Source organism: Bubalus kerabau, chromosome 4 (genome assembly GCF_029407905.1).
Source record: "Bubalus kerabau isolate K-KA32 ecotype Philippines breed swamp buffalo chromosome 4, PCC_UOA_SB_1v2, whole genome shotgun sequence".
Taxonomy (NCBI): Eukaryota; Metazoa; Chordata; class Mammalia; order Artiodactyla; family Bovidae; genus Bubalus; species Bubalus kerabau.
The window spans coordinates 40,445,549-40,458,996 of NC_073627.1; the positions used below are offsets into that span (position 1 = coordinate 40,445,549).

Consider the following 13,448-nt stretch of genomic DNA (forward strand, 5'->3'; position numbering starts at 1 on the left):
TCATCATGCTATAAGAACAAAGCACAGGAATCAATGGCAACTTCTCTCCACAAATAATTCAAGATGATCCCGTTAACCTCCAGCCTCTGCAGGAAACACACATGTACCCACCCACACAAATGCACAAACACACAAACATACACACCCATGCTCACACACCACATTAAGGCATTAAAAGGACATGGCTCCAGTAAGACAAGTTTCTCTGCTCTTCATGGAATCTCCATCAAAGAGTGGCTGCATATATACTGCATTGTCTCCATTTTATAGATTTTTATGGTTTGCTTTAAGGGAAATGAATTTATTAATTGATTTATTTTCAGTTAATTAATTTTAAGTAATTAAATTTTCAGTAAGTGGTATGGTCACTGAGTGGTTCAAACCTCAAAATATGCTAAAATATACACATGAAAGGGTTTCCCTGGTGGCTCAGATGGTAAAGACTCCACCTGCAATGCAGGAGACCCAGGTTCAATCCCTGAGTCAGGAAGATCCCTGGAGAAGGGAATGGCAACCCACTCCAGCATTCTTGCCTGGAGAACCCCTTGGAGAGAGGAGCCTGGAGGGCTACAATCCATGGGGTCGCAAAGAGTCGGACACGACTGAGTGACTAACACACACACACATGAACAGTCCCTCCCTCCCCTGTGTCTTACTCATGCAATTCCCATACCTCCAGCAAGTAGTTACTCTTATTGGTGTCTTGTTTATTCTTCTAGAGACTTTTAACAAACAAACTAGTCAACCATTTACTACTGCTTATTTATTATCTATTTACATATTGTTTCTAGAAGTGGGATGAAACTATTTATATTTGGAACCACAATGAGAATGAGTTGGAGGTGTATCCTAATCACTCTAATCCCACCCCCGCCCCACCACCCAGTTCTCTCAGTTTTTAACGTAATATCTTTTACTCCGTTCCTCCCTGGATGCTTCTCTTTTTTTATATACTTTTAAATTTTTTTTATGATTTATTTTTGACTGCTCTGAGTCTTCGTTGCTGCACATGGGCTTTCTCTAGTTGCGGTGTGTGGGCTTCTCATTACAGTGGCTTCTCTTGCTGGGGAGCATGGGCTCCAGGGTGTTTGGGCTCAGTAGCTGTGGCATGTGGGCTTAGCTGCTTCCCACGTTAAGGTTGGAACCCATGTCCCCTGTACCAGCAAGTGATTTCTAAACACCGGACCACCAAGGAAGTCCTCCCTGAATGTTTCTTTCCTTATCAATGGGGAACCTGGACTCTTTAAATTTCATTTTCATTCTCAAACTTGAACCTGAGTCCAGAAGGCATTCAAGTTAAATTCACCAAGAGTGCCTTTGCTTTGTTTGACATCTTTATATCTCTGTAACCATAATGTTTCCTACATATTCCTATGGCCAGTACTTTATTTAGTCAAAGCTAAGAATGGAACCAGTAACAGAAAGGTTCAGGCTGCTCCCTATGACTGATATTACCTCTATACAATCTCCCTTTCCATTCTTTCTACTCTTTGGTGTTTATTTATTCACATGATGGGTACTTACTAAGTACCTATGTTGTACTAGGAACAATATAGACATCTCTGCCTACTCTCAGTGGTGCTTACAGTAGAATGAAAGACAGAGAGAGGTAGATGGTCACATAGATGGTCACAATCCAGAGCGACACATGCTGTGATGGGGGAGGCACCGGGCCAGGAGGGACTCAGTAAGCCTGAGTTTTTTGTGTGAGGGTAAGGAGGGCAGATTCCCTGGTGGCTCAATTGGTAAAGAATCTGCCTGCAATGCAGGAGATGCAAGCCTGATCCCTGGGTTGGGAAGAGCCCCTGGAGAAGGAAATGGCAACCCACTCCAGTATTCTTGCCTGGAAAATTCCATGGACAGAGGAGTCTGGTGGGTTACAGTCCATGGGGTCGCAAGAGTCAGACACAACTTAGCAACTAAACCACCCACCCAAGGAGGGAAAGCTTCCTAGTAGAACTAACATTTAAGCCGAGATCTGAAGTTTGGCATGTCTGATGAATAAGAGCGAGAAGACTATTCCAGCCCAAGAAAATAAGATGGGCAAAAGTCCAAAGTGAGACTGCATCTGGGTCTTTTAAAAAATCCAAAGTATAATTGGTACATAAGATGTGGAGTGCAGGAGGGAGGTTCATGATAACTGGAAACATCTATAATAAATACCAGTAGAGTCAAGGGTCTTCAGGCCATGTTAAGAAGTTTAGAGTCTGTCCTGAGAGTAAAGAGGAGCCCGTGAAGGATTTCTCAGCTGGAGCAATAAAATCAGATATGATGTGTTGAAAGTTCATTCTCTCTGTTGTGAGAACAGATGGCCGGTGGGTTTGCCTGGAGGCAAGAACAACTGCCAAAATCTAAATAACAAATGTTACTGTCCTCGATGATGGTAGTGGCAGCTGTGCCTGAGGGAAGTGTGTAAATAGAGATAAATAGGTAAATTTCAGCTATATTGAGAAAATAAAATTACCACGATTTGATGGTACCTGAATGCAGACAGGGAGGAAGGAAAATGGGTCAGTAATGATACCCAGGTTTCTGGCCAAATGAGCCGTGTGGATAGTGGTGATAATGATTTCAGTATTGTTGTTTAGTCGCTTTCAGTATTAGATGTGCTTTTTTACCAATTCCCAAGCCCCTTCTCCAGCAGCTATTCTTTTTGAAGCACTGGGAAAATATGTTAAATACTTTTCTGACTCGTGAAATCCCAGGATAGATTATCATAATGTCCACACGAATACCATAAGAGTTAAGCAAACTAACATGTCCAGCCTACTCCCCCAGATATATGTACTGGATTGAAAAGTGAAAGTGTTAGTCATTCAGTCATGTCCAACTTTGCAAACCCATGGACTGTAGCCAGCCAGGCTCCTCTGTCCATGGAATTCTCCAGGCAAGAATACAGGATTGGATTGCCATGCCCTTCTCCAAGGGTCGATCTCGACCCACGGATTGAACCAGGGTCTCTCTCTGCATTGCGGGCAGATTCATTACCGTCTGAGACACCAGGAAAGCCCATATTGGATTAACACATATATAATAAAGTTTTTTCAAAAACCTCTTCTCCCACTGCAGACAAATCTTCAGTTTTCCATGGCACCACGCACAAGCATTTGCAAACAGTCTGCTGAACTAGATGAAACTAGTATTTCTGCAGGTGGCATCACCAATTCAATGGACATGAACTTGGGCAAACTCCAGGAGACAGTGAGGGACAGGGAGGCCTGGCAGGCTACGGTCCATGGGGTAGCACAGAGTCAGACACAACTTGGTGATTGAACAACAAGCAGTTAAATATTGGAGATTTTATATGATTCAACCCCACCCTAGAATATCAATGCTGGAATATCTCATAATTTTCAGAGCTCACAATCCAGGGCTTACCAATCTCATTCATTTAACTCTACTTTCTGCTTACAGACAACTGGAATGGGAAAACCTGACCAGTGTCTCAGAATTTTTCCTTCTGGGACTCTCCCAACAGCCAGAGCAGCAGTGGCCCCTCTTTGGTCTGTTCCTGTCCATGTACCTGGTCACAGTGATGGGGAACCTCCTCATCATTCTGGCCATCACTGCCGATGTTCAACTCCACACTCCCATGTTCTTCTTCCTGGCCAACCTCTCCCTCACTGATACCTGCTTTGTTTCTACCACAGTCCCCAAGACGCTGGCAAATATATGGGCCCAGAATCAGGTCATCTCCTACATAGGGTGTCTATCACAACTGTATTTTTTTCTTGATGTTTGGGATGCTGGAGGCATCCCTCTTGGCTGTCATGGCCTATGGCCGCTACGTGGCCATATGCTACCCACTCCATTACACCATGGTCATGAGCCCTGGCCTCTGTGTCTTCCTAGTGTCTGCATCCTGGGTCACGAATGCCCTCCATTCCCTCCTACACACACTCTTGATGAGCAGCCTGTCCTTCTGTGCAGACCAAGAGATTGCACACTTCTTCTGTGACATCAACCCCCTTCTGAGTCTGTCCTGCACAGACCCCTTCATCAATGAACTTGTGATCTTCACTGTAGGGGGTCTTATGGGTCTGGTTTGTGTGCTTTGCCTGGTTATCTCTTATGCATACATTTTCTCGACAATCCTGAAGATCCCCTCAGCTCGGGGGAAGCGGAAAGCCTTTTCCACCTGCAGCTCTCACCTCTCTGTGGTCTCTCTATACTTTGGGAGTTCCTTTTGTGTTTACTTCAGCCCCCTCTCCAGCCACTCGGCACAGAAGGGTGCAGTTGCATCAGTGATGTACATGGTGGTAACCCCGATGCTAAATCCCTTTATCTACAGTTTGAGGAACAGAGACATCAAGTCTTCCCTGAAAAAGCTAATGTGGGCTAGGAAAATTCAGTCCTTTTAGTGGGAATGACTTCACATCTAATATGGGGGTTCCTACCCAATTACATTCACCACAATTAAGCAGGGAAGAATGAGAAAGGGAGAAAAAGTGGGGAATCTCACTTCTAAGACCTGTGATCTGAAATTGAAATATTCATGCCTAAGCTACAGGAAACATTAGAACAAACCCATTATCAGGGCAATATCATCAGCTTAAGTTCTTACAATCATAATGTTCTAGAATTACAGCCATCCAGTTGTATAATATCATAAAGGATGTGCTTGAATCTTTTGAAACCACATGAGATAGTGCATGGCCAAAATAAGGGAATATTTGGTTGTACTATTGTATGTAGCCAAGAATAAACTCCAGGAAAAGATAACTTTTTCCTGCCATCACTGGGACCTTGGTGACTTGGACCCCTACTAATAGCATTTTAACTCTGAGACTCCCCATATCTGTGACACCCCTAGGCTGAAAGAACAGACACTGGGACTGGGAAGGGTCTGATGGGATGGAATCTTTAGCTAGACCTACTACGACATTTTACCAGGCATCCAAATCCCCATCCCTCCTAACACCTTAAATTTCACTTGAAAACTTCATTTTTATCTTTGGGGAACATTTTGCAAGTCAATTTCACCCTTGCATCACTTGGCATAATGCCTGGCACCGTTAAGATGTATTAAATCCCACTGGCATAGTTGCAATCATAACGTTAGGGATCAGGAAAGAATGATTTTATGACTATTTCAAATCTCTCACCTGAATGATTGAAACCCCTCCTACATGTTCTCCAGTCCCCAGTTTCTCCTCACTCCATCCATTCTGTACACCACAGTCAGATGAATCTTCATAGAATATGATTATATCATCACAACCCTATCAGAAAATGCAAATGGTTTTATGCTGCCTACAGAATAAAGTTCAAATGATTTATCCAAGCATTAGGTCTACCATCACCAGTTCATAACTTATATGACCCACAGAGAGCCCACATTGTTCTGTATTCAACTCAAGCCAATATCTGCATTATGCTGATTATTATTGATGGTTACCCAAAAGCTAAGTCAGTAAACATTGGAGCAAATATACATGCAGTAAGGTGCCCCAAGACCAGTTAGATTCTATAAGAAAATGAAAAGTTACTACAGGGTGATATTTTTCATTCTCTTTAGGTACCTGGCTGTAAGCGTCCATAACATAGATTGTGATTTCTGTTGATAATATCTTTTCCAATGGAAGACAGTTGTTGATAGCTTGTGCGTGCATGCTAAGTTACTTTAGTCATGTCCGACTTCTTGTGACCCTATGGACTGTAGCCCACCTGGCTCCTCTGTTCATGGGATTCTCCAGGCAAGAATACTGAAACAGGTAGCCATTCCCTTCTCCAGGGGATCTTCCTGACCCAAGGATCGAACCCATATCCTTTACATCTCCTGCACTGGCAGGCGGGTTCTTTATCACTAGCACTGCCTGGGAAGCCCCTGTTGATAGCTCACCTACTCCCTATTCACCTGAGAGTAAGTTCACACACTATCTTCTGTCAATAAAATATAGTATAGCAAAGTGGTAGACGGCACTAGCTCCAGAGTTAGACAAGCAAGTTCAAAGCTTAGTTTTGCCACTTGTAAGCTGTGTGACCCTAGGAAATTCCTTAACCTTTCAGAGCAAGTATAACTTACCTCATTGTGTTGTCAGGAAGTTTGAATGTGGTACTGTCTGTAAAGCATGGTTTGTAACGAATTAGATATGAATGTAACTATGTACTTCCTAGAATATAGTATGTTTTCAGTAAATGTTAGCTATTGTAGTAGTAGTTCTTGTTAAAATGAAAGGTGAGCAAGCATCAGATTATGTGAATTCACTCTCAAGCACTGCTGCTAAGGACTGCCTATGGTCTGCACTGTGAAACTAGAAGGCATCCTGTCATTCTTGCGGAGAATATCGTGGGATTTAATGCAGGATTTCTCACTTACTGGGATTCACATGCAGGGAAGATTTCTGTCTACCTTTGAAATCATGCTTGTCCTGGTGGTTCAGACGGTTAAGAATTTGCCTGCAATGCAGGAGACCTAGGTTCAGTCCCTGAGTCAGGAAGATCCCCTGGAGAAGGGAATGGCTACCCACTCGGGGTGCTTAAATTTAAGGTGAAATTTTACCTACTTAAATACACAGGTTTGCACCATCCCATATTCCCACCTAATTCATTGACAGTTGTGCGTCTTTCACTGTTTAAATTAACATTCACCAGTATTTTTAGTTCTACCTTTTAACTTAAATTATGTGTCACTCTTTCACACTGACATTTTGTATTATGAATTTTCATGTAGCCACAGTTTTCATGTTTGTCATAATTATATCTTTTGAGGTGTGTCAACACAGCCTTACACCATAGTTTTGTCAAAGATTGTTTTACTGTGCTATTTGAAGATTAACTCACATCTTTGAATATGAAAAAAAGATCATTTCAACAAACATTACTTTATTGTGTGGTTTATTCTCCTAGCCTAGAGTCCTAAAAATAAATACATCCACATATACTTATCACTTGTTTTAAAGCTCATATTCTATACTGTCAAATTGCTATCAAATAAAACTGTTTCTGCAAGATCTCACCAATACTGCTTCACTATCGTTATTCATTTTACTAGCTTAATAAATATTGTTGTTCAGTTACTAAGTCGTATCAGATTCTTTGTGACCCCATGCACTGCAGTGCCCCAGGCTTCCCTGTCCGTCACCATGTCCCTGAGTTTGCTTAAACTCACACCCATTGAGTTGGTGATGCTATCCAACCATCTCATCCTCTGTTATCCATTTCTCTTACAGCAAAATAAAATTATTGGTAGAGTTACTGAAAATGGAAAATTATTTTTGTCATCTATGATTATAGCAAATCTTCTGTATTGTCACTTCTTACCCACAAAAATATTTAATAAGTAGACATTTGTAAATGAAGCACATGGTTTCTTTTGACGTCACAAAAGTTGAGGGCCATTTTCAGAATTTATGTCCCATGGCGAAGCATGTAGCCTAGGCATGTTTGCACAGAACAATGATTACCTTACTTTTTTCTCTTTTTCTATTACCTTTTATCATGTAAATATCCCAAGCCTTTAGCCTTTAGGGGATACAGATTTGAGATTTGTTCTTCTCACTTAGCTGCCTCATGGATAAACCGTTTCTCTGCTGCAAACCATGGAATCACAGGATTTGGCTTGCTGTAAATCAGGCAAACGAATCTGGTTCAGTAAGATGTGAAAACAACCTGTGTCTGTTGATGCATGAATGGATTAAGATATTGTGGTATAAACACACAATGGAATATTAGTTGGCTTTAAAAAAGGAGCTCCTGCCATTGTGACAAAACATGGATCAACCTGAAGGATACCATGCTAGATGAAATAAGCCAGACACAGAAATAAAAATACTGCATGATCTCACTTACATACAGACTCTAAAAAAGTTAAATTCTTAGAAGTAGAAAGCAGAATCATCGCTACCAGGGTTGGGAGATGCAGGTAAGGGGACATGTTTTCAAAGAGCCCAAAGTTGTAGTTAGGTAGGATTAGTAAAGTCTAGAGATTTAATCACAGCATAGTTAATAATACTGTATTATATACTGGAACTTTGCTAAGAGAGTAGACCTCAAGTGTTCTCATCATGAAAGAAAATGCTGGAGATGGAGATGTTAATTAGCTTGATTGTACTAATCATTTCAGTATATACATGTATATCAAAACATCATGTTGTACACCTTAAATATATACAATTTAAATTTAATAAAAGGCAATGGATACACAAATATAAATCTAGCCGAAGATTTGGGAGATGTTTACTCAGAAGAATGCAAAGTGTTATTGAGATAAATAACAAAAAAGTGGAGAAATACACCATGTCTAAGACTTAAAGGACTCGATATTGCAAAGAAACCCATTCTCTTCCTAATTAATCTAGTTTCAATGCAATACAATTCAAAATCCTAGCCAGTCTTTTTTTAGAGAAATTAACCAGCCAAAATGGAAATGGAAATTGAGAGTCAAAAAGAGGCAAAGAAATACTAAAGAAAACTAAAGAATTTAAACCATGTAACAATGCCATTAAAAGATACAGTAATTAATGAGTGGAATATTGACGCAAGGATCAACAACTGAGAAATGGAACAGAATAGAGTCCAGAAACAGATTCACAGAGGTGCAGTCATCTGACTAATGGGAAATACAGCAGGAAAAAGATGGTCATTTCAATAAATGGGTCTGGATTAGTTAGATATCAATATTTGTGGGGAGAACATAGCTTCTTGACCTCTACCTCACCCGATATCATAATCAACACTAGATTAATAGTAGATCTAAAGGTTAAAGGGAAAACAATAAATAGTTCAGGAGTAAAATATAGGAGACCATTATTAAAGATTTAGCAAAGATTTCTTAGAAAAGATACAAAAAGGAATAAAGATAAAATGATAAATTAACCTATACTGACATTAAAATCTTCTCTCTCCATCATTAACTGAGTAAAAACCAGTTGTATTCTTACTACAACATCTCATGAATTCATAGCTGCAACATATAATTACAAATCAACCTAAAAATATCAATAGAAAAATGGGCTAAAGGCCTAAAAAGAGAATTTACACAACAAAATACACATATTAAAATAGTAACCATATGAAAAGACACTTGACTTCAGTAGTTATCAAGGAAATGCAAATTTAAAACATACTAACACTACACACAGACTAAAACAGCTTAAATGAAAAGGATGGGAAAATGTCAAATAATTAGGAACAACTAGAACTCTCATATGCTGTGAAAGGGGAGGAAAACTGGCACAAGAACTTGGGGAAACTGTCTAGAACTATCTACTAAAATTAGATATATAACAGACAAGAGTATAAACAACATCCATTCATTGATATAAAGTATAAAATGGGTAAAACTAAATTATACTGCTAGGAGTGATTACTCATGCAGGAACAATGACAAGAATAATATGAGGGGAATTACAGAGTGTGGAAAATGTGTTTGTTATGTGAGGACCAGTTACTCATATTTTTCAGTTTGTAAAAATTCCTGCCGAAATTTTCAGATTTGGTTTCATTTCATAAGCTTTGCAAATGTCAATGTTCACTATGTCTGATTATCATACCACCTGGAGTCCTTTTCTGTCTTTCATCTGCTGGTTCTTATCTTTGATACCTTATTTCCTTGTGCTTCTGCTTCTCTTTGGTCTTGTGCTTGATATTCTGTTTGAAAAAATTATTCAGAGAAATAATTTGAAGGCTACAGTGACTTTATTTTCCTCTAAACATGGGTTTTTTTCCATTACTTTTACTTAGTATTTGGAGTCACTAGCAATGTGGGCTTGTGAGTGTGTGCTCAGTCACGTCTGACTATTTGTGATGCTATGGACTGAAGCCCGCCAGGCTCCTCTGTCCATGGGATTTCCCAGGCAAGAATACTGGAATGGGTTGCCATGCCAGATCCAAGGGATCTTCCCAACCCAGGGATCAAATCCGGGCTTCCTGCATTGCAGGCGAATTCTTTACTATCTGAGCCACCAGGAAATATGGGCTCACTCCGATCCAAATTTCATACTTGAGACTTTCCATTCCCCTGGTGACTCAAAGCCAGGCAGGAGCACATGCTGGATGTCTTCGTTAACTCTGGTGTACTCTTAAACTTCTAGGAACCCTTTTAAGAAGGCTTCCTAAAAGGAAGACTTCCCCATATGGAACTCATTTATTCCTTGTAAATAAAATCATTTCCCAAGACCTTTTCTTATAGATATTAACACTGGAGCAATTATCCAGGTTCATCTCAACAAACTGTCATGGGACTGCTTCCCCAAGGCCTCGTCAAAATTGATGGTAGAGTGCTCCTAGTACACTCCTTTTTCTTTATGAGTGTGAGATTGAAGCTTCATTTCTCAGATCATCATCCTCATCAGGGCATCCACAGCCTTCCATTCTGTCTCCTCTCTCACAGGGACAGAAGATCCAGGCACTAATAGCTTCTTTCCATCTTTAGCCAGTAGGACAAGTCACTAAGTCCTATTGACAAAGCAATGTCTTAAGGTCCTCTGTGTCCTGACTGAATTTTCATCCTATATAGTAGGAAACTGGAAGCAGCAGAACCAAGAGACTCTGAGAGCCACACAAACAGAGAGTAAGATACAGACATCACAAGCTCATGTTGTCTCTTTTCTCCGTTCCCTATCTTCTCTCTTCTCCAGTTTCTCTGTCTCAAAAACACAGTCACAAACATTGCAAGAGCATTCATACAATCCAATTCCTTAGAATTTAAAGATAATATAAAATGTCATCTAATTCTTATAGTATGCTATAAAATGCTGTCACATGCCTTGCTGCACCTGCTTCTCAAACTTGCAAGTCCTCATAGACGAGATGAGGTGGCTCTGGGAAGATGTAGAACTGCCTACCTGCGTGATTAACTGGGGCTTCCCAGGTGGCACTAATGGGTAAAGAACCTGCCTGCCAATGTAGGAGACATAAGAGACACAGGTTCCATCCCTGGGTTCGGAAGATCCCCTGGAGGAGGGCATGCAACCCACTCCAGTATTCTTGCCTGGAGAATCCCCATGGACAGAGGAGCCTGGCTGGCTACAGGCCATGGGGTTGCAAAGAGTCAGACACAACTGAGTGACTAAGCACAGCACAGCACAACAGTAATACCAGAATTTTGTAGCATAAGATTCTTCAACTTAGGCTTTCCCAATGGCTAAGCGGGTGAAAATCCACCTGCAATGCAAGAAACACAGGTGACACGGGTTCAATCCCTGGGTCAGGAAGATTCCCTGGAGGAGGAAATGGCAACCCACTCTAGTATTCTTGCCTGAAAAATCACATGGACAGAGGAGCCTGGAAGGCTATAGTCCAAAGGGTCACAAAGAGTCGGACATGATTGAGCTGCTAAGCACACAGCATGCATCCTTCAATTTACCTGACCACAGTACTACAATGCCAAGACTATCTCTTTCTGGAAAAATACAGTATTCCAACATGTTTAGTAAATAAGCAAAATGAAACTGTGTCAAAACTATTTAACTTTAAGCAAATCTTACAATGACCACTGTGCAGAAAAGTTATGACATGAAAAATTTAACAAGCAGAAACTAAAATTAAATGTTTAAATGGTTTATTTTTCCATATAATTATAAAATGAACAATGATATTGTGAAATGCTGTTGTATTAAATGAAATAATTGGGCATCAAATCTTTTAGAGATTTTTGAGGATCTTTAGGATTTAGCAAAAATTTTGTGCTTCGAACAGAGACAAGCATTCATGCCTGTTGCCACGTGAGAATATAGGCAAATAATACCACTCAATTCACCATATTTGTTTGTGTTGTTGATGAAAGGTTTGATTATTCCTCAGAAATTTTGGCTAAGACTCTCCTAACAGGTTCAATATTAAGATATTAGTTGAAAATATGTTGGGGGAAAGAAAAGCTTCAAATTTTTAATGTGAGATGGTTGAAATTACTGGCTACAAATTTTACTCTGGCCATATTGGTAATAATATTAAACATTTTTTAAAATAAAATCCAAAGTGGCAATATTTTGCATGACACTGAATATGAGTTTATTTTTTGCAGTAATTTTTCAGTGCTAAAAAGTAAAAAATGAAGCCCATCACAGAACAGTGATTAATATCATAAATTGAATGTGTTCCCCAAAATTGAACTGGTCATTAATAACCTGAATACACAAGATGGTGGCCTTTGGTACTGCATGGAGGTTAGGCATCATGGGGCCAAAAAGGCTTTGGAAATGTTTAAAGAAAATGAGTTACTCATGTGAGGCAAAAGAAAATATTTTAACTCTAATATTTACAAAGCTTTGATTAAATACACGGCCTTGGTTTGACACTGAAAATCATGTAGCCACTCTGAATATTTCTCTCCAAAGGCATCCACAAATAAGTAAACAAATAATTCAATTGACTGATTCCTTTTTTTTAAACTGTGTCTTTGCAAACTTAATTCAGCAAAGAATAATGCAAGCTACTCACAATTGCTAAAATGCATTTACAGAAATGAAAGTAATAACCTGTCTAGATATCTAAAATTATAGAGTTGAAGAATGAATTATTTTAAAAGATTTCTTTATTACCAATTATATGACAATAAAATAATATTATGTGTTATATGAACATGTTAGCTCACCTCTCTCAATAGGATGGTATAAATAAAGAGAAAAAAAACATTAATGATACAGTGCAATGTAATATTGAAAAATATATAGCAACCTCAGAATATCAAAATTCTATTTATATCATCAGAAAAGCAACTCTAAATATAAAAATGCTTGTGCAAAAATTTGACCTATATTCAAAGTGCATGCATTTGCAAACAGCTCTTATCTATTATTAAACAGGAAAAAAAACTCTAAATATCACTCCTGGTTATTAGACCCAAGTCTGAATTTTCTACTAGGTAATTCAAGAGAAAACAAAAGATGTCAAACTAGTCAGAAAGAAAAATGCCAGATTTTGTTTCTAAATCAAAGGAGTAATAAGATACAATAATATATTTCATGATTAAATATTTCTATTTTCAATTAGAATTTATTCATTATGAAAATTATATCATCTCTAGTAGCATAGATTTTTGAGTTATGGTAGAGGTATATATACTCCATGTATTCATAAAATAAAATATCTTTGACCATATCCCTGCAGTTGAGTTTTCTTAAATCTGATACACTTTACACTCATCATATTTCTTTCTTGGCTCCCCAGGAATACAGTTTACAACTTCTGTTCTATAATTTCTGGTTGTGTATGAAGAAAATGGCAATTCAATGCCTCAATAAGAAATATGAAGAGGACATGAACTGGACAGAATCCACCGTTATAATGGAAAGGAGTAAGATTGTATAGTCTGAAGATGCAGTATTGTATGGTCATGGAGATCTAGAGCTGTGAAGCCAAACTACCTGAGTTCAGATCTTAACTACACCACTTACTTCTTATGTGATGTTGGACAGTAAATTAATGTTTCTATCACTTTGTCTGTAAAGAGGAAAATAATAGGAGCAACATCATAGAGGTGGTAGATTAATAGATGGGAAAAGTGC

At 39.1% G+C, this 13,448-nt stretch overlaps 1 protein-coding gene across 1 annotated transcript; it reads left to right on the forward strand.

Annotated features, from left to right (window-relative positions):
• The first annotated feature begins 1,997 nt into the window (after nt 1–1,997).
• LOC129650854 (olfactory receptor 1G1-like) lies at nt 1,998–4,361 on the forward strand. The gene is given in 3 exon segments (XM_055579654.1): nt 1,998–2,056; nt 3,415–3,739; nt 3,741–4,361. Coding segments are annotated over 3 exon segments (1,005 nt in total).
• Nucleotides 4,362–13,448: the final 9,087 nt, after the last annotated feature.